Consider the following 21,716-nt stretch of genomic DNA (forward strand, 5'->3'; position numbering starts at 1 on the left):
CAGAGAACAACAAGAGATGCATGATATAGGTTGTATAGATGTAGGTGGTTATGAGACAAACTAAACATGTGCGCATAAATCAGCTCTTCACCCATAAATATTTTTATCAATAACATTTTACAGCTGGTATCTTCATAGTTCACCACAGAGGTATTAAATCAAAATGATTGAATCATAGGCGAACGGGTGATGATATCACTAAACATGTTTCCGTGAAGCACCTCGGGAGTCATGATGTTGACAGGTACAAAGACGGACTTAGGCTGGGCCAAGAATCTCAACGCTCTATCAGTCATCAAAACCCAATCAGCAATAACTGCAGTGCTGTAATGCGTTGCTGAGAAACAAATCACCCAAAGCGCGCCAATATTTCACCATCGTTAATGCGAGGCTTTTTCTTCCTGACAACCATCATCTTCATGAGAGTCCATATTAGAGATAAAATATGGTCATCAACAGCAGCTGAAAATGACCTTGCATTGTCCAAGACTATGCCCCTCCTGTTACAGCACACATCCGAGGGGCTGGGGGGGAGTAATGGCAATGACCTTGCATTGTCCAAGACTATGCCCCTCCTGTTACAGCACACATCCGAGGGGCTGGGGGGAGTAATGGCAATGACCTTGCATTGTCCAAGACTATGCCCCTCCTGTTACAGCACACATCCGAGATGCCCCTCCTGTTACAGCTCCGAGGGGCTGGGGAGTAATGGCAATGACCTTGCATTGTCCAAGACTATGCCCCTCCTGTTACAGCACACATCCGAGGGGCTGGGGGGGAGTAATGGCAATGACCTTGCATTGTCCAAGACTATGCCCCTCCTGTTACAGCACACATCCGAGGGGCTGGGGGGAGTAATGGCAATGACCTTGCATTGTCCAAGACTATGCCCCTCCTGTTACAGCACACATCCGAGAGGCTCGGGGGAGTAATGGCAATGACCTTGCATTGTCCAAGACTATGCCCCTCCTGTTACAGCACACATCCGAGAGGCTCGGGGGAGTAATGGCAATGACCTTGCATTGTCCAAGACTATGCCCCTCCTGTTACAGCACACATCCGAGAGGCTGGGGGGAGTAATGGCAATGACCTTGCTGCTGCTGTAAAGCGCTGAGAGAAGCAGTATGAGCTACGCTAGGCTAGATGACAAACAGGGGGCTCGATGACAAACCATAAGCATCAGTAAAGATTGGCTAAAGGTAAGGTACACTACGACTACACAGTGGGAATTGAAACAGGCCTTTCCTCACTTAATTATTAAGCAGTCTGAAGAGGGATAAGACTGGTTTGGAAAGTGTTAAAGAAACAAAAACGCATTTGTGGAATCTGCAAAACATATATATTGTTTGTGAAATGCAGAGTCCTTTGAGCTACAGTACTTTCATTAGTCTAGCAAGCCTGAAACAAATTAATATAAAATTATGTTAAAATTATGCACCACAGACACATGTTTTCCCAGAAGTGGAGACTTACTGTATTGTGTTTGTGTGAAAAACACACGGCTCAATTGAAGCGCTCACTGAACAGGCTGAAAAGAAGTTGTAAAATCACAGCGCTTGAAGTTTTTAATTAGTATCTTCAAAAAAACACAGTAGAGTTGACAGCTTATGGACTGATCCTTTCAATACTGTAGCTCCTTTTTCTCCGACTTGCATAGTGTTTCACAGAACCCGCCTGTGATTGCCTGTTTGAAGCTGACCTTCTTTTCCTGAAACATGGCCAGGATTCCTCCACTAGCTTGTTTTCAGAATACCTAAATGTTTTTTGGCATGGGATGTTGTTCATGTTAAACAGACAGGATTTAGAAAACACTCATTGAGTAGCGGCTAAACCAGCATTCATTTAAGATGAGAGGGGCAATAGATCTCTCAAGATATTGATAAGAAAACTCCGACCAACCTAGGCATTTTCTTTTAGGGAGGGTGAAGTATTTTTACCTTTTTTTTTACCTTGGGACTATGATGAATCGAGTCCAAGCCCTCAGGCGTTTACCGCTCTGCACCGAGTCATTGAAATAACTTTCCTATACTCTTGATACCATGGTTGACCCTGTTTATAGGATAGGAATAGGCTTAGATGAATTGTGCTGTAGTACAACGTGCAGTAGGGTGCTCTAGGAGGAACACCTATACAGGCTCACTGTATAAATCTATTGGTTATATTTGTTGAGGAGAGAGTTTGGCTATTTCCACAAAGATACTGAGAAAGACAATGATCTGGCATCATTGTCCTTGCCACTTTACAAAACTGGAGAAAAAAAACTACAGTACATTTTACACTGAACTAAAATAGAAACGCAACAAGTAAAGTGTTGGTCCCATGTTTCACAAGCTGAAATAAAGAAATCCCACAAATGCTTATTTCTCTCAAAGTTTGTGTGCAAATTTGCTTATATCCCTGTCAGAAAGCATTTCTCCTTTGCCAATCCATCTACCTGACAGGTGTGGCTTATTAGGAAGCTGATTAAACAGCATGATCATTAGACAGATGCACCTTGTGCTGGGGAGCGTAAAAGGCCACTTTAGAATGTGCAGTTTTGTCACACAATCTCATACTGAGGGACTTCAGTTAGCCATCTTAAGATGATTGTACTGTGGGACAACCACATATCACAGGCATAGAAAGTACATTTTTGTTCAATAACGTAGCTGTCAGTAGATTCAAAGCTAGAAGGGGGGGGGGGTGTCAAGTGCAAGTGCTGGTTAAGTGTTCTTTTTTATTTATTTTTTGGGGGGAGGGGGTTTAGGTGAGGATAATTTAAGATACTGTTTGAAGACGTAGGGTTTCAGATGTTCTCTGAAGATGGGCAGGGACTCTGCTGTCCTAGCTTCAGGAGGAAGCTGATTCCACCATTGGGGTGCCAGGACAGAGAAGGGCTGAGCGGGGGCTGCCCTCCCATAGCGGTGTGAGGGCCAAGAGACCGGAGGTGGGGTGTAGGGTTTGAGCATAGCCTGAAGGTAGGGTGGGGCAGTTCCTCTTGCTATTCCATAGGTAAGCACCATGGTCTTGTAGTGGATGCAAGCTTTCAACTGGAAGCCAGTGGAGTGTGTAGAGGAGCAGGGTGACGAGAGAACTTGAAAGGGAAGGTTGAAAAACAGGTGAGCTAATGCTTTCTGGAGAAATTGCAGGGGTTTGCTGGCAAAAGCGGGGAGCCCAGTCAACAGTGAGTTGCAGTAGTCCAGACGGGAGAGGACAAGTGCCTGGATTAGGACCTACGCCGCTTCCTGTGTGAGGTAGGACCATACTCTACAGATGTTGTAGAGCATGAACCTACAGGAGCAGGTCACTGGTTGATGTTTGTAGAGTACGTCAGGGTGTTGTCCAGGGTCATGCCAAGGTTCTTTGCACTCTGGGAGGGCGACACTGGAGTTGTGACCCGTGATGTAGAGGTCTTTGAGCGGGCAGGCCTTCCCTGGGAGGAGGAGCAGTTCCGTCTTGTTGAGCTTGATGTGGTGGGCCGACATCCAAGTTGAGATATCTGCCAGGCACCCAGAGGTGCGTGTCGCTACCTGAGTGTCAGAAAGGGGGAAGGTGAAAAGTAATTGAGTGTCATCCGCATAGCAATGATAGGAGAGACCCTGTGAGGATATGACTGAGCCGAGTGACTTGGTGTATAGAGAGAAGAGGAGAGGGCCTAGAACCGAGCCCTGTGAGACACCAGTAGTGAGAGTACATGGTGCAGACACAGATCCTCTCCACGTCACCTGGTAGGAGTGGCCTGTCAGGTAGGATGCAATCCAAGAGTGTGCATAGCCTGAGAAAGAGGGGAGTCAGGTCAAGGCGTGGGACCAGTGAACTCAATAGCCTGAGTGAATGAGGAGCGGATGTGGTTGACAAGTGGTTGACAAAGTCGTCCGCGGATAGGGAGGTGAGGATTATTTTAATAATCCCAATCACAGCCGGTTGTTATACAGCCTGGAATTGAACCAGGGTCTGTAGTGATGAGATGCAGTGCCTTAGACCGATGCTCCACTCGGGAGCCCAATTAAGGAGGAAGGAGAATGTGGAAGAGAGTTTCCTAGGGTTGAAATTTAATGTGGCAGAAAGTGGCTTTAGCAGCAGATACAGAGGAAGAGAAGATGGGTCCTCCGGAAGTTTAGTTTCCCTCCATTTTTACTCAGCTGCCCACAGCCTTGTTCTGTAAGCTCGCAATGAGTCACCCAGCCACGGAGCAGGAGGGCCGAACCAGCCGGGAGGAAAGGGGACAGTGCGAGTCATAGGATTGCAGAAAAGGGAGGAGAGTAGGGTCGAAGAGGCAGAATCAGGTGAGTGGACAAGTGACAGTATGGAATTCAAATGAGGAGTTGGACAGGTGAGAGAAGGAGAAAAAAAATCTCTACTTGAGTAGACCTGTGCCACCACCGCAACGACCAGATGCTCTCGGAATATGAGAGAAAATATAGTCAGATGTTCTCTGGGGTGATCCATGTCTCTGTCAGGGCCAAAAAGTCAAGAGACTGAAGGGCAGCAAAGGCTGAGATGAACTCTACGTTCTTGACCGCAGATAGGCATTCCCAAACACTGCCAGAGATCCGAAATTTCACATGGGCTGTGCGTGCAGGGGACACTAAAATTAGAAGGGTTGCAGCCAAGTGGTGGGGAGCGTCTGTAAAGCCTACAGGGAGAGGTGCTAACACCTTTAGAAAACGCACACAATTGACAAAGCTACAAAAGAGCAAAATGAGATCTGTAAACAACTAGCTAAGATACTCAAGTGAGAGCGTGGGGTGGAGCCTTCCTCTCTTTCCTTCCTCTAAACGCCACAGAACAACTCGGCAAAGCAGTCTTAGTTTTTCGGCGACGGTCTTAGTTTTGAGACAAAATCGCCACTGACTACGACCACTGCTTACAGCTGCCGCTGAGAAACCAGGGGAGACTGAACTAACAATAATTGCCAATTGCCTAGCAGAGGTGGAGAGCACACTTCCCTGCACTAATTGCTGATTGTCTAGGAGAGGTGAACCCCCCCCCCCAATACAACCACTGATGACCCAAAACAAGTCATAAATTGCCCTGCCCCTTTATCCTGGTTGATCCAGCATTTCACACACCAAGTAGGCCACTGGGAAGACAGGCTGCACTGAAAGTAGATGGCCCTAGCTAGCAACAAAAAAAAAGTACTAGACCACAACAGATAAAGACTAAATGACTTTTCACTCCTGGAGATATCAGGAGTCCTCTAGCTATAGAATGAAGCACACGGGATGGCGCTTGAGAAGCTGGTTATAAACACTCAGAAAAGAGATGAAACCACTCCCCCTCCAATACAGCCACTGATTACTAAAACAAGTCACAAATTGCCCTGCCCCTTGATGCTGGTTGATGTGTCACGTAACACAATGCCATAGATGTCTCAAGTTGAGGGAGCGTGACTGCAGGAATGTCCACCCGAGCTGTTGCCATAGAATTTAATGTTTATTTCTCTACCATAAGCTGTCTCCAATGTCATTTTAGAGAATTTGGTAGTACGTCCAACCAGCCTCACAACCGCAGACCACGTGTAACCACGCCACCTCCACATCTCTATTCTTCACTTGTGGGATCATCCGAGGAGTATTTATGTCTGCAATAAAGCCCTTTTGTGGGAGAAAACTCCTTCTGATTGGCTATGCCTGGCTCCCCAGTGGGTAGGGCTGGCTGTCAAGTGGGTGGGCCTATGCCCTTCCAGGCCCACCCATGGCTGCACCCTGCCCAGTCATGTGAAATCTATAGGTTAGGGCCGAATGAATTAATTTCAATTGACTGATTTACTTACTTTGACTCAGTAACATATTTATGTTCAGTATACAATACATTTATGGTGAACAGCATATTGAATCTGCATCTATGGCAGTCTGGAATGGCTCTTCATTGGCCAAATCTCAGTATCTGACACCAATGAGCCACAAGAGATCCACAATGCAGAGTGAGCAGTATTAATTTCACCAGCAGTCATCTGGCCCATGGTCCTCAGTAGGGGCTTTGTACAAGGAAAACATCTGTACGGCCCTCCCCCTCAGAGACAGAGACTGTGGGTTTCCTATTACTCAGGGTGGCTGGTGATGGCCCCAGACAACCATCTGCTGGAGGTCTGCTTCACTCTCCCTTCAGATCCATCAACGTCATGAATCTGTCTCCGGGCGTTCTACTCTCCTACGGCATGTGGAGGACACACTGACTGCAAGCCGCAGCATTCCAACTCCTACTGCTCTGTCTCTCCCACTCCCTCTCCACCTCCCATTCTCTCCATCTCTAAATCTCTGTCCTACCCTCTCCTCATGCTGAGCTGTGTGTGGAGCTTGGAGGCCTGGGGGTCTACTGTGGAGAAGCAGCACTCTAGGTCGTGATGGAGTGGCTCTTAGACTTATAGAGCCGTCAATTACAGGCAGATTTTAATCACATTCTGCCAGGAAAGAACTGTGCAGGCTAGAAGAGAGGATGAAATGGATGGGCAAGTCTCGCTGATATGTTTTCCACTCTTCATACAAATCAACCTCAATTTTAAGTAAGGCGGTGAGAAAAGCAGGGTTGGCTGAAAAACAACACACTATGATGTTGAAGGCAAATGACCACAACAGTGTCACATGATCTCCGGTCTCTGTAGCTGAGGTCACAAACTCCTTGACCCTCTGTCAGAATATTAATCAGATACAGCCATTAATGTACTTCATGTGCTTTCCATTAAGCCAATAAAACCATTTGTTTTTTTCTGAACATAAAAATGTACACTACCGTTCAGAAGTTTGGGGTCACTTAGAAATGTCCTTGTTTTTTGAAAGAAAAGCACATTTTTTGTCCATTAAAATAACATTGAATTGATCAGGAATACAGTGTAGATACTGTTGATGTTGTAAATGACTATTGTAGCTGGAAAGGCTGATTTATAATGGAATATCTACGTAGGCGTACAGAGGCCTATTATCAGCAACCATCACTTCTGTGTTCCAATGGCACATTGTGTTAGCTAATCCAAGTTTATCATTTTAAAAGGCTAATTAATCATTAGAAAACCCTTTTGCAATTATATTTGCACAGCTGAAAACTGTTGTTCTGATTTAAGAAGCAATCAAACTGGCCTTCTTTAGACTAGTTGAGTATTTGGAGCATTAGCATTTGTGGGTTCGATAACAAGCTCAAAATGGCCAGAAACAAAGACATGTCAGTCTATTCGTCAGTCTATTCTTGTTCTGAGAAATGAAATCAATTCCACGTGAGAAATTGTCAAGAAACTGAAGATCTCGTACAACGCTGTGTACTACTCCCTTCACAGAACAGCGCAAACTGTCGTTTCCAGCTACAATAGTCCTTTACAACATTAACAATGTCTACACTGTATTTCTGATCAATTTGACGTGTGCTTTTCTTTCAAAAACAAGGACATTTCGAAGTGACCCCAAACTTTTGAATGTGTAAATGACCTGTATCGCCATTCACCACCGCACTGGCTACCTCTGTAACATTGTCTACGTTTAGACAGGCAGCGCAACTCTGACATTCTTTCCACTAATACGTTTTCTGACCAATCACATCAGATCTTTTTCAGAGCTAATCTGATTGGTCAAAAGACCAAATAGTTTAAAAAAATATCAGAATTGCGCTGCCTGTCTAAACGCAGCCAACGTTTCAGAGGTAGCCAGTGCGTTAATTCCAAAGGTGAGATAATGCAAAGGATAAGGCCCATCTCCTCACGACAGGTCAATATGGACCAGCAGCTGCTAATGTAAAATGGATTCAATGTTTCCTCCCATCTAATCACCAGTCAGCTACAATGTGCCTCTCTTTCCCTCGGGTTAAAATGTATTATAAACTGGGTGGTTCAAGCCCTGAATGCTGATTGGGTAAAATCCGTGGTATATCAGACGACAGATATGAAAATAAATTAATTTTTGCTGTTTTAATTACGTTGGTAACCAGTTTATATAATAGCAATAGGGGACCTCGGGGTGTTGTGTTATATGGCCAATATACCATGCCTAATGGCTTTACCAGGCACTGCGTGTTGCGTTGTGCATAAGAATAGCCCTTAGCCGTGGTATATTGACCATATACCACACCTCTTCAGGCCTGATTGCTTAATTAAACACTTAATTCATTAATTGCCATTTTCTCTCCATTGGGTTTTAAAATGTTCAATGGATTAATTGTTGTTTGTTGGTTAGAGCACACAACTATTAAATGTATTTTCACCACCAAGGTGAGGGGAGGGGGGGGGGGCTGACACGGTCCCTGCTTCTAAAAATGGGAGTTAGCAGTGTGTTGTGTGGGGCATCAGATTCTTTGTGACACATTTTCTTAGAACTGTTGATGAGTAGAATTACAGCTACGCAGCAGCAATGTTCCTTCATCTGTATTAATGAATTGATCCAAAGCTACAGAGAGAGCAAGATAACACCAGCAATTAGATTAGATGTGTTGGATTTGTCTATGTGAACGCTCCCCTCTATCTAAGAACGCACTCTGCTCCACCAGGCCTCCCCAGACAGAGACACACAGCCGTCAGCTTCACTCTCCAATACCCATCCTACCTCGTATGCATTGCTTCTTAGCATTGATATGGTCAGTAGTAGATTTCTTGGCCGAATAACTCCCACTGATGTACTCTCATACTACTCTACTGCCTCAGAAGCAGTTCATTCACAAGAGTGTGAGTTGTCACGACCCAGCTCGTGGGAAGTGACAAGGAGCTCTTCAGGACACAAATAATAATCCATTACTTTTCTCTTCATTTAGCCATCTTACATATAAAACCTTATTTGTTCATCAATAACTGTGAATAACTCATCACAGGTTAATGAGAAGGGTGTGCTTGAAAGGATGCACATAACTCTGCAATGTTGGGTTGTATTGGAGAGAGTCTCAGACTTTTCCCAGACACAGTCTGTGCCTATATTTAGTTGTCATGCTAGTGAGGGCCGAGAATCCACTCTCACATAGGTACGTAGTTGGGCATCAGGCAGGATACTCTGAGTGCAGCCCTATCCAGAAATCTGGCAGTGGCTTCTGATGAAATTTTCACAGAACTGCTTGTTGCAATTTTGTTGAGGCTCTCTTGTTCAGATATCGGTAAGTGGACTGGAGGCAGGGCATGAAAGGGATAACGAATCCAGTTGTTCGTGTCATCCGTTTCGGGAAAGTACCTGCGTAATTGCGCACCCAGCTCATTCAGGTTCTTTGCTAGATCACATTTGACATTGTCAAATGAGTTCATTTGTGAGTTCATTTGCACACAAAAAAATCATACAATGGTGGAAAGACCTGTGTGTTGTCCTTGTTAATGAGGACAGAAAAGAGCTCAGACTTCTTCATCATAACCTCAATTTTGTCCCGCACATTGAATATAGTTGCGGAGAGTCCCTGTAATCCTAGATTCAGGAACTCTTTATTAATTATTTGACTAGGCTACCTGTATTTGACATTGTGTTGTTATTTCGCTGAACACTAGATGGTTTAATTTTATTTTTGGCAGTGAAACGAAGCTACTCAGGCGAGAGAAAAAATCTCACCCAAATGTATAGCCCCGTAAAAAAAATATTTTTTTTATCACATTTTTATTTGGCGTACCCCCGATGGCATTGTCCCCAGTTTGGGAATACCTGCCCTACAACATCCATAGAGTACGACCCTACCTCACACAGGAAGCTGCGCAGGTCCTAATCCAGGAACTTGTCCTCTCCCATCTGGACTACCGCAACTCGCTGTTGGCTGGGCTCCCCGCTTGTGCCATCAAACCCCTGCAACTACCCAGAACGCAGAAGCCCACCTGGTTTTCAAACTTCCCTTTCAAGTTCTCTCGTCACCCTGCTCCTCCACACACTCCACTGGCTTCCAGTTGAAAGCTTACCTATGGAATAGCAAGAGGAACTGCCCCTCCCTACCTTCAGGCCATGCTCAAACCCTACACCCCAACCCGAGCACTACGTTCTGCCACATCAGGTCTCTTGGCCCTCCCATCCCTATGGGAGGACAGCTCCCTCTCAGCTCTTCTCTGTCCTGGCACCCCAATGGTGGAATCAGCTTCCTCCTGAAGCTAGGACAGCAGAGTCCCTGCCCATCTTCAGAGAACATCTGAAACCCTACCTCTTCAAACAGTATCTTAAATTATCCTCCTCCTCACCTCGACCCCCCACACAAAAAAGAAACAACACTGAACCGGCACTTGCCCTTGAACCCCCCACCCCTTCTAGCTCTGACTCTACTGACAGCTACTTTGAGAAAAAAATGTTGCCTGTGATATGTGATTCTCCCACCTAGCTACTGTATCTTAAGATTAATGCACTAACTAAGTTGCTCTGGATAAGAGCGTCTGCTAAATGACAAACTTAAAATCACAGATATCCTACATAACCATGCATGAGCACAAATGAACAACTGCAGCACAAACACATACTACTCAGACCCACATACACGCAGGCCTGCGCACATACACGCATGGCACGTGTACATACACGCATGGCACGTGTACATACACGCATGGCACGTGTACATACACGCATGGCACGTGTACATACACGCATGGCACGTGTACATTTAGACACACTCGGACACACACACAAGAACACACAGAGATCGCGTAAAAGCCGCCTCAGCGTGATAAAATAATCATTGAAGCTATTTCTTCTAAGAGAATGAACAATCAGCCCTAGTTTCATTCATTTCACTGCTCCTCTGTTCTTCCCTTACTCCATCCATTCCATACAGATGAAATATTTACTAACAGAGGGCTTTCAAAGAGGGACAACTTCTTCAGGGGACCCAAGTCCAACCTAAACCCCATCCCCAAGAACAGAGAAACATCATTCTCTGTAGTCTGTATCCTAGGCCTATAATTGTACATAATAATCATTCCCCTCACCAGTTTCACAGACCTAAGACTGTGAAAGGGATCGAGCTCTCATTACTGCTCTGTGTGATAGCACTGCATCTCAAATACCCACCAGGCATAATTACCCAATTGTCACAATTCCGAAGACACTTCTGAGACAACATTGATTTAACGCAGCCGTACCCTCCCTTGTACTGTACGTGTCTCATAAAGAGTCGAGTGACAGTAGCAGAAAGACTTGAATGACAAAGAAATGGGGGCAATGGAGGAAGAGGAGAACAGAGAGTAAACAGGGGCCACACGTCATGTGGATAGTCCAGACTTTCAGTCTGTAGATGCTCTAACAGAATATCAACAAACTATCTGTTGATAAGCAACGGCTTGTTAAAGTTACGGTTAGTGTTTTGAACAAGGGTAAGGTTTAAGAGCTGGGACGATAGACCAAAATAAATGAGGTATACCAACACGGCCTTCCTCTTTCCAAAGCATTTTGCTTACGCCGGTCATTTTCTGCGACTTTGCTACACAACGTTTCTGTAGATTGTTCTAAAACTATTATATGGTCAACGGCAATATATGCATTGTGTTGATTCCTACTTTGAAAGTATCTGCCTGTCCCCGTTTCACTGTCGCCTGCTGACTCTCATTCCCTCTCCCCACTGTGCGCACGGAGGAGGGAGAGATGCATTCTGAGCAGCACAGGCATGTGACCGTTGCTTAAAGGGGTATTGCTGGAAAGGCAGTTTTCAAAGCAGCTACTGTTGTTCTAGTTCCAGAGAGGAGAGTAGAGTTCGACCGACTATGATTTTTCAACGCCAATACCGATTATTGGAGGACCAAAAAAGCAGATACCGATTAATCGGCTGATATTTATTTATTTATTTATAATAATGACATTTACAACAATACTGAAAGAACACTTATTTTAACTTAATATAATACATCAATAAAATCTATTTAGCCTCAAGTAAATAATGGTTCAAATAATGCAAAAACAAAGTGTTGGAGAAGAAAGTAAAAGTGCAATATGTTCTATGTAAGAAAGCTAACGTTTAAGTTCCTTGCTCAGAACATGAGAACAAATGAAAGCTGGTGGTTCCTTTTAACATGAGTCTTCAATATTCCCAGGTATGAAGGTTGTAGTTATTATAGGAATTATAGGACTATTTCCCTCTATACCATTTGTATTTCATTAACCTTTGACTATTGGATGTTCTTATAGGCACTTTAGTATTGCCAGTGTAACAGTATAGCTTCCATCCCTCTCCTCGCTCCTCCCTGCACTCGAACCAGCAACACAACGACAACAGCCACCATCGAAGCAACGTTACCCATGCAGAGCAAGGGGAACAACTACTAGAAGGCTCAGAGCGAGTGACGTTTGAAACGCTATTAGCACGCGCTAACTGGCCAGCCATTTCACATCGGTTACACCAGCCTCATCTCGGGAGTTGATAGGTTTGAAGTCATAAACAGCGCAATGCTTGACGCACAACGAAGAGCTGCTGGCAAAACGCACAAAAGTGCTGTTTGAATTAATGTTTACGTGCCTGTTTTTGCCTACCACCACTCAGTCAGATACTTAGATACTTGTATGCTTGTATGCTCAGTCAGATTATATGCAACGCAGGACACACTAGATAATATCTAGTAATATCATCAAGCATGTGTAGTTAACTAGTGATTATGATTGATTGTTTTTTATAAGTTTAATGCTAGCTAGCAACTTACCTTGGCTTACTGCATTCGCGTAACAGGCAGTCTCCTTGTGGAGTGCAACGAGAGAGAGGCAGGTCGTTATTGCATTGGACTAGTTAACTGTAAGGTTGCAAGATTAGATCCCCTGAGCTGACACGGTGAAAATCTGTTGTTCTGCCTCTGAACGAGGCAGTTAACCCACCGTTCCTAGACCGTCATTGAAAATAAGAATGTGTTCTTAACTGACTTGCCTAGTTAAATAAAAGGTATGAAAAAATATATATTCGGCAAATCGGCGCCCAAAAATACTGATTTCCGATTGTTATGAAAACTTGAAATCGGCCCTAATTAATCGGCCATTCTGATGAATCGGTCGACCTCTAGAGGAAAGTCACAGCTTTCTGGGAGTATATCATGCATTTCTCACCTCTTAATATTGAGTTCACGGCACCCATTTACAACTGGAGTAGTCTGCAGTTAGTATCGTTTTGATGCCCAGCAGTGTTGCAGTTCTTGACACACAAACCGGTGCGCCTGGCACCTACTACCATACCCTGTTCAAATGGCACTTCAATATGTGTGTCTTGCCCCTTCACCATCTGAATGGCACACATACACAATCCATGTCTAAATAGTCTCAAGGCTTAAAAATCCTTATTTAACCTGTCCCCTTCATCTACACTGATTTGAAGTGGATTTAACAGGTGACATCAATAAGGGATCATAGATTGACCAGGTGAAAGCTATCTCATAGAAAGAGCAGGTGTTCATAATGTTTTGTACACTCAGTGTAGCTTATAGGCCAATATGCACAAAGATGCCAAAAAGAAGTCTGCTAATTCTGGATCCAATTTTGACAGGTTGCACATCACAATATGTATTTCCTGGATATGTTCAATGAAATAGCTTCATTTTTTAAATCATTGACCACCATTTCAGTCGTCTTACTTGACACTGGAAAAAAAAGGTCTCGGGCTCTGCCGCTAAGTAACTGTCCATTAAAACATTATCATTGTATTTGTTGTTATCGAGCAAAAAACAGTTCTATGACTTCTTGTCCATATCGCCCAGCTGTAGCACCTCCCCCAAAGATTATTGATCGTAATTTATAGCAGATTTATCATTATCGCAAATAATTGTCAATTTATCACGGTCTGGATTTATGTCATCATCAACTTTGTCACCATGGAGCATTGTCATTATCATCTATGATATACAGCCAAGAGTGTGTGCGTGTGTAGTGGGCAGAGTAAAGCAGAGTGTGGGGTCCTACCTCAGGTTTGGGGATGAAGGCCCGTCCTGGGATAGTGAAGCAGCTCTTTACAGTACAGAGGTACTGGGCCATGATGGACAGACGACTCCTCTGTCTGCTGGCTGTGCTGGCTGTCAACCTCTGGAGAGGAGAACCCAACATATTTGGTCTGTATAATTTATACCCCTGAACAGTAGATCATTGCTGAATAATACACATGGAAATTCAGGAAAACCGACTGAGAATAAACAGTACTGGACAGCACACATACTTCTGCCACCTCTTTCTGGAAGGTAAGGGTCAGTCTGGTCCGGCCGTAAACAAAGGGTCCAGTTCTGTTGGATATGTTCTCCAGCCACTTGATGATGAGAGGAGTGGACACACTGAAGGGAAGGTTCCCTATGATATGCAGATCCGGTGGATCTGAGCAGGGACAGATGTAGTCAACAACACTGTTGCATGTTGCAAAACATGGCATAAAATCTATGTACTTATTGTTCCAGACATAAAGCAATCTAGTAGGCACTTCCATCAACCAGGCAAGTGACAAATCTACCTATCTACTTTTTCATCTCACTCACCATCCTCCCATGCCTTGGTTATGATGTCTGGGAATCCTCTGTCCATTCTGTATGTGAGTATGTCACCATGGACAACCCTGAGCTTCCCTGGTGCTGCTTCAGACAAGAGCTGAGGAAACGGACATGGCATCTTACAGGTACTTGAGAATTGAAAAACTACTTTACAGTTTCTAATTTCTGCAATTATTTGAAAGACAACCCTTTCCTGCATGTTCTCCTGTTAGGTACCTTTAGTCCAGGTATAAAGCGGTTGTCCTTCTCCACCACCAGCAGGTCTGCAGCCCCAGCGTTGAGGATGGAGCGGGTCAGACCTCCAGGTCCAGGACCCACCTCACACACATGGGCGTCCCTCAGACTGCCTGCCTGGCGCACAATCTTATCTACACAAGTTGAGAAAACACACAGCGACCAAGGTGTACTACTTACTCACATTGGAATGGGTTGGATATAATAAAGGTGAACAATGTACAAATAACTGCCAAATTACAGGAAACACTTGAGTAAATGAAGGATACAAACTATATTGAAAACAGGTGTGGTTCCTCAGTATATTAAGCAATTAACATCCCATCATGCTTTGGGTCATGTATGAAAATGCCCAGTTGCCCATTATTTTGGCTACCATGGCTAAAAGAAGAGATCTCAGTGACTTTGAAAGAGGGGTCTCAAAGGAGCATTGCGGGTTTAAAGGGTGTGTGTGTGTCTCAGTCACCAGATCTCAACCCAATTGAACACTTATGAAGATTCTAGAGCCACACCTGAGACAGTGTTTTCAACCACCATCAACAAAACAACAAATTCTGGAATCTCTGCAATACACTTCCAGACACTTATAGAATCTATGCCAAAGTACATTTAGGGCCTTGTAAAAAGGAGAATGGGGACAGAATCCAGACATTAAGATGGAATACAACAATATAAACTAGTATTTGCATCAATCCAGTGGCCAATTGTTTTGCTAACTCTGCAGTCACATGAGCACAGAATCGCTAACCCAAAAAACCCTCTCTTGCTTGTGCCCACTTACATTAAAGGTTATCTAGGCCTACACCCAAAAATCCCCTTTTCCCAGACCTCAAGTCAGTAAGCTAGTGTGGTTTAATCATTGTTGTGGACTTAAAACATTTAGTTATTTTTCTATTTAAAAAAAAAAAGTCTGATTTTGAAAACAAAAACCCACCAAAATTGGTAAACTGAAACCTGAAGAAAAAGAGAAAGGAAAAGATAAGACCAATTAAAATGTATAAAACAGGGGGGGGGAATACAATACATGTAATTGGGCCCTAAGCATTGAATCTGTTCTGGTGGCCCAACACCCTATTAAATCACTATGTTGGTGTTTCCTTTATTTTGGCAGTTACCTATATCAATGCACTATGCATCTTTTATTATGACATTCTAATATTCAAGAATAGTGGCTTCCATATGTATATGACTTGCAGGCTAAATAAAAGGTGGGTAGGGGCACTGTATTTTAGCATAGGCATATGCCTGGCTCCCAGCTCTCCTTGGCAAAGCTGGCTATGCTTCTTTAATGCTTTTATCTAAAACAGAAACCTTGTTCAAGGGCACCAGATCAGATCTGCAGCACTGATCTGAATCACATCAGTAGTGTCTGCTGCTTGTGGACAAGCCTACGTGGGCACTCCAGTCCAGTACACTAAATGTGATGTGAACAGGGGGAAGGAAAAACACCATCGCGTCCTCATTGTGTAGAAGACAGTGTACCAGGTGTTGGTGCATTGCAGCTAGAGGAGGCAGCTGACTCACCTGTGAGCCTCATGTCCAGTAGAAAGTTCTGGGACAGCTGTTTCTCTGCTCGCAGGTTGTACAGTTTGATTACCTCCCCAATGGTGGGCAGGGGAGGCAGGCGAAATGACGCAATCTTTCTGGGACCCGCCATCCCTCAAACCGTTCTGCTGTGCAAATATAAAGGGCGCTACTGTGGTAAGAATATGATGATTAATGCACCTCTTCAATAGGGGAGCAATTACACTGAGAGGGTAAATGTCAGAGTAATTAGTGACAGTTTAGAGATCCGGGGATTATCTGATAATCTCCCATAATGACGACAATCATGCTCATACATTCAGGCTCCATTTTAGAGCTCAACGATAATATGAATTAGGAATTCGAAATAAGATACTCTATTAAAAGCACAACTGCCATTGTCAAGGAATGATCAACGTAGCGAGAGAAAATACATGGTGTAACATTTGAGGATTAAAAACATGATCTTGATCGCCACCCAGTGGATCAACCTACACTGTGTTATGAAATTGATATTGGGCAGTTATGGATGTATCCTGCCAAAGATAGTGGAATGACTCTGTGGTGGTTCTGCCCCACAATGTCAAACCCATTACAACAGTCATATGCTAAAACAGTCAAAGTCAACCCAATGTCAAACTATTCATTTTGAATAAATGAATCAGAGCATAGGACCTAACGTTACAACAGATAGACCCTCAACTAGCTGAGGAACGCTCAACTCCATTCTCTTATATCGAGGCAGAGTTGAGTATTGATACCTAGTCGAGCGATTTGCTAGCAACAACATTAAGTTACCATCAGTCAAAACATGTAAAAATGTACATTCTGAAAACACTTGTTTGTCCTGTATAACTGTGGCCCTTATGCGGGGTGCTGAAATTCATACTTTAGTAAAAACTTTTACTGAATATAACCACCAACATTTTTATTTTAAAAAGTATGAATTTCAGCACCCACGCAGAAGAACCGCAGTTGTACAGGACAAACATAGGTAGGTTACAGATAAGGGACTGTATGTTATTTATAAAGATGGATACCTGGAGGAAGTCTGAACTCTCAAATAAAAATGGAAGGCCCTCCCTTTATTTAGTCAAATATCATTTTACCCGACCCTCCCTGAACACTTGAAAAACAAGTGACACCCGCCCCCATACCAAATAATTAAAACATAAGATGAATATCAGAGAACTTGCCTACCATATACTCTCACTCCTAGGGCAGACCAGAGCCTCTTCCATATGAAGTTTTAGAAGCTTTTCTTTGTTTTCTAAGCATTACATGGAAAAGTAGCCAGAAGATTGTTGATTTGCAGACCACCGCAGACAAGGGTCACCATTATAGTAAAAGCACCTAAATCATCTCATTTGTGGTCCGTGAAAAAAATGGCATTCTATAAACGCATTTAATTAAATTCCATGTCATTTTACACGACTACACGACTGTACGCAAGTTTCACAACAGAGCATGACAACGAATGAGCGCATGCTGCAGCACCAGACGTTGTGATTTCTATACAGGCCATTGTTAAAAAAGAGGATAGTCTGGAACAGATCTGAAGTTGTCCATCAACTGTAAGAATTAAGGGACAACAGAACCAGTTACATCTGAAGTATCTGATCATCAATGAATTAGAAAACGTCATTTGTTTTAACACAGCAGCCGTATACCTTAAAGTAGGCCTACACAGTGTACAAAACATTAAGAACACCTGCTATTTCCTTGACAGAGTGACCAGGTGAATCCAGTTGAAAGATATGATCCCTTATTGATGCCAGTTGTTAAATCCACTTCAATCAATGTAGATGAAAGTGAGGAGGCAGGTTAAAGAAGGATTTTTAAGCCGTGAGACAATTTAGACGTGTGTGTGTCATTCAGAGGGTAAATCAGCAAGACAAGTGCCTTTGAACAGGATAGGGTAGTAGGTGCCATGCGCACCGGTTTGTGTCAAGAACTGCAATGCTGCTGAGTTTTTCCACAATCAACAGTTTCCTGTGTGTATCAATAATGGTCCACCACCCAAAGGACATCCAGCCAACTTGACAACTGTGGGAAGGATTGGAGTCAACATGGGCCAGCATCCCTGTGGAACGTTCTTTCGACACCTGGTAGAGTCAATGCCCCGACATATTTAGGCTGTTCTGAGGGCAAAAGGGGGAGGAGGGTGCACCTCAATATTAGGAAGTTTTTCCTAATGTTTGGTATACTCAGTGTCTATGCACTTGTAAAAAGATTCACTTGGAAACTATAATTTCTATTCCATGATATTGTTGTTACAAAATAGATGTGTTGACTGTGATCAGGGCATGGGAATATAAGAGCATCTGCTAGGCTAAATTAACAAACTAAGCATGCATAGCTCACGTAGGCTTCTCATCCCAAAGACAGGCCAAACTCCTGTTTCTAAAAGAGAATTCAATGGCACTGTAGAGTGAATGTATGCCTAATAAGGCATTTGGTTCAATCCAATTTCATTTTAACAGCCTAAATGTAACATTTATAGGCGTGTTGAAACGCTGTTGTTGAAATGCTGAGCGCTCCTGCCAGCTTATAGGTGTCACAAACACTTCACAAATGATTTCTTAAATGGCAAGCTATAGCCTTGAAATAATAATAATAATATTATAGCCTAAATAATACAGGTTTGCTCCTGACTAATTTACAGATAGTATGTTGTTTAATAACCTGTTAAAATGTTGAACATTGATTGTGACAATCACATTACTGTACTTCTCCTCTGCAATAAAAGGTTGTAGCTCTGCCTCAATGTCAGACACAAACCAAATATTATTTTTTTAACCTTTATTTAACTAGGCAAGTCAGTTAAGAACAAATTGTTATTTTCAATGATGGGTTACCTGCCTGTTCAGGGGCAGAACGACAGATTTGTACCTTGTCAGCTCGGGGGTTTGAACTTGCAACCTTCCGGTTACTAGTCCAACACTAACCACTAGGCTACCCTGCCGCCCCTGAACGGATATCCCATATGCATCGGAGTCAGGTCTTTCCCCTGCATTTTACAGCTTGTCTCTAGCATAAAGCATCGTAGACTAGAGCATCATCATAGAATCAGGTCTATGCTTTTTGCATTTACCCTTACATACCCCTCAATTTGAGTCCTGGTTAACTTAACACACCAAGTCCTTCACTGACACTGAGATACACAAAAGTATGTGGACACCCCGTAAAATGATTGGATTCACCTATTTCAGCCACACCCGTTGCTGACAGGTGTACAAAACCCAGTACACCGCCATGCAATCTCCATAGACAAACACTGGCAGTAGTATGGCCTTACTGAAGAGCTCAGTGACTTTCAACGTGGCACCCACCGTCATTGGATGCCACCTTTCCAACAATTCAGTTCGTCAAATTTCTACCCTGCTACAACTGCCCTGGTCAACTGTAAGCTCTGTTACTGTGAAGAGGATATGTCTAGGAGCAACAACGGCTCAGCCGCGAAGTAGTAGGCCCCCCCAAAGAAATGCCACCCCACACCATGACTGACCCACCGCCAAACCGGTCATGCTGGAGGATGTTGTAGGCAGCAGAACGTTCTCCACGGCATCTCCAGACTGTCACATGTGCTCAGTGAGAACCTGCTTTCATCTGAAGAGCACAGGGCGCCAGTGGCGAATTTGCCAATCTTGGTGTTCTCTGGCAAATGCCAAACGTCCTACACAGTATTGGGCTGTAAGCACAGCCCCCACCTGTGGACGTCGGGCCCTCAAACCACCATCATGGAGTCTGTTTCTGACCGTTTGAGCAGACACATGCACATTTGTGGCCTGCTGGAGGTCATTTTGCAGGACTCTGGCAGTACTCCTCCTTGCACAAAGGCGGAGGTTGCAGTCCTGCTGCTGGGTTGTTGCCCTCCTACATCTCCTGATATACTGTCCTGTCTCCTGGTAGCGCCTCCATGCTCTGGACACTACGCTGACAGACACAGCAAACCTTCTTGCCACAGCTCGCATTGATGTGCCATCCTGGATTAGCTGCACTACCTGAGCCACTTGTGTGGGTTGTAAACTCCGTCTCATGCTACCACTAGAGTGAAAGCACCGCCAGCATTCAAAAGTGACCAAAACATCAGCCAGGAAGCATAGGAACTGAGAAGTGGTCTGTGGTCACAAACTGCAGAACCACTCCTTTATTGGGGGTGTCTTGCTAATTGCCTATAATTTCCACCTGTTGTCTTTTCCATTTGCACAACAGCATGTGAAATTTGTCAATCAGTGTTGCTTTCTAAGTGGACAGTTTGATTTCACAGAAGTGTGATTGACTTGGAGTTACATTGTATTGTTTAAGTATTCCCTTTATTTTTTTGAGCAGTGTACATACATAGCACTTACTTAAGCATCTCGCAGGAAAAAGCTAGGGCCACCCATAAAATGCGAGATAATTGTTTGGTTATGGGACAAACGGCCAAAATGCAGGACTGTCCCGCACACACCGGAACATGTGGACACCCTCCTAGACCCTCCCCTGGACAAAATTAAGAAAAAAACTAAACCCTGCCCCTGATTGAAATGTTTAAATAGCACGACCTCCGCCATTTTTATCCGAGTAACAATTGTGTACATTTCGACCGCTCCATAAGCGGTTTCATAATTTATCAGTATCGACTGATGGTGACTCAATGTTGTTGCTAGAAAATCGAGCAATCAATTATCAATAACATTCCTCAATTCAGCCTCGACTTAAGAGAATGGAGCGTTCGTCAGGTAACCGTCAACAGGCAACGTGATACATTGTAACTAATGATTCTCAGTGTGACCATGAAGAGATCTTGCTCTTAAATGAAACCAGTTTCTAAACCATACTAAACTAACTTTGCTGAAACTGTAGCGAGCAACGCAAAACGTGTAACCATGTAACGTTAGCTATACTAGCTAACTAGCCAGCAGCATGTAGCTACGTTTTCGGTCAAAAGCCTCTGACCTGAAACAGTTACAACATATTTAGGTTCACTCTACTCGTCCGTGCAATATGACTGCTAAACGCAAACTTTAAACCACAAGCCTAGAAAGGTAAAAGCGTTAACCTGATAACACGTTTCTCACCACGTTGATGTCCTTTCCTGAAATATTGCTTTCGTCAGGAAACTGGCAGGTTGACGTCCAATGGGATTGCTTCTGCAACCAATCGGGGAGAGGCGGGACTTTGAACGTCACCATCTTGTTGACGTAATGATAGGTTATGGGCAACAGAGGGAAGGATGCATTTTGATAACAAGTTTCAACTAGGCAAGTCAGTTAAGAACAAATTCTTATTTTCAATGACAGATTTGTGTCAGCTCGGGGGTTTGAACTTGCAACCTTCCGGTTACTAGTCCAACACTCTAACCACTAGGCTCCCCTGCCGCCCCATATAATGCGAACGTCAACCCAAAGATGTTTTGAAATAAAAATGTATATTTGACAGATGCATGGTGCGCAATGCAGAACAGGTTTTGACATGTTTATTGTCTACATGTATAGTGATGCAAATGCACCACTACTGTATATGCATGAATCAGACATGGGATGAGAATGGAATATATTGTGACCCAATTTTCATGCAGTGCTATTACTACTAAATGTAACATTGTATTGTGCTAACAAATTACATCATA

At 43.7% G+C, this 21,716-nt stretch overlaps 1 protein-coding gene across 5 annotated transcripts in view; it reads right to left on the reverse strand.

The window, feature by feature from the left end:
- Positions 1-21,271, reverse strand: part of tfb1m (transcription factor B1, mitochondrial) — a 45,693-nt gene extending 24,422 nt beyond the window's left edge. The window contains exons 1-6 of one of the 5 annotated variants that reach the window (XM_035752531.2): positions 21,166-21,271; positions 16,103-16,251; positions 14,561-14,712; positions 14,333-14,441; positions 14,023-14,174; positions 13,773-13,892 (exon numbers count right to left, since the gene is read on the reverse strand). In XM_035752531.2, the coding sequence (XP_035608424.1) occupies positions 13,773-13,892; positions 14,023-14,174; positions 14,333-14,441; positions 14,561-14,712; positions 16,103-16,235 (666 nt within the window). In that variant the 5' untranslated portion in view covers positions 16,236-16,251; positions 21,166-21,271. Of the gene's footprint in view, positions 1-13,772; positions 13,893-14,022; positions 14,175-14,332; positions 14,442-14,560; positions 14,713-16,102; positions 16,275-21,146 lie in introns of all 5 variants that reach the window. The other 4 variants (XM_035752533.2, XM_035752534.2, XM_035752535.2 and 1 more) reach the window with 4 other exon arrangements.
- Positions 21,272-21,716: the final 445 nt, after the last annotated feature.

This window comes from Oncorhynchus keta, chromosome 35 (genome assembly GCF_023373465.1).
Source record: "Oncorhynchus keta strain PuntledgeMale-10-30-2019 chromosome 35, Oket_V2, whole genome shotgun sequence".
In the NCBI taxonomy this organism is placed as follows: domain Eukaryota; kingdom Metazoa; phylum Chordata; class Actinopteri; order Salmoniformes; family Salmonidae; genus Oncorhynchus; species Oncorhynchus keta.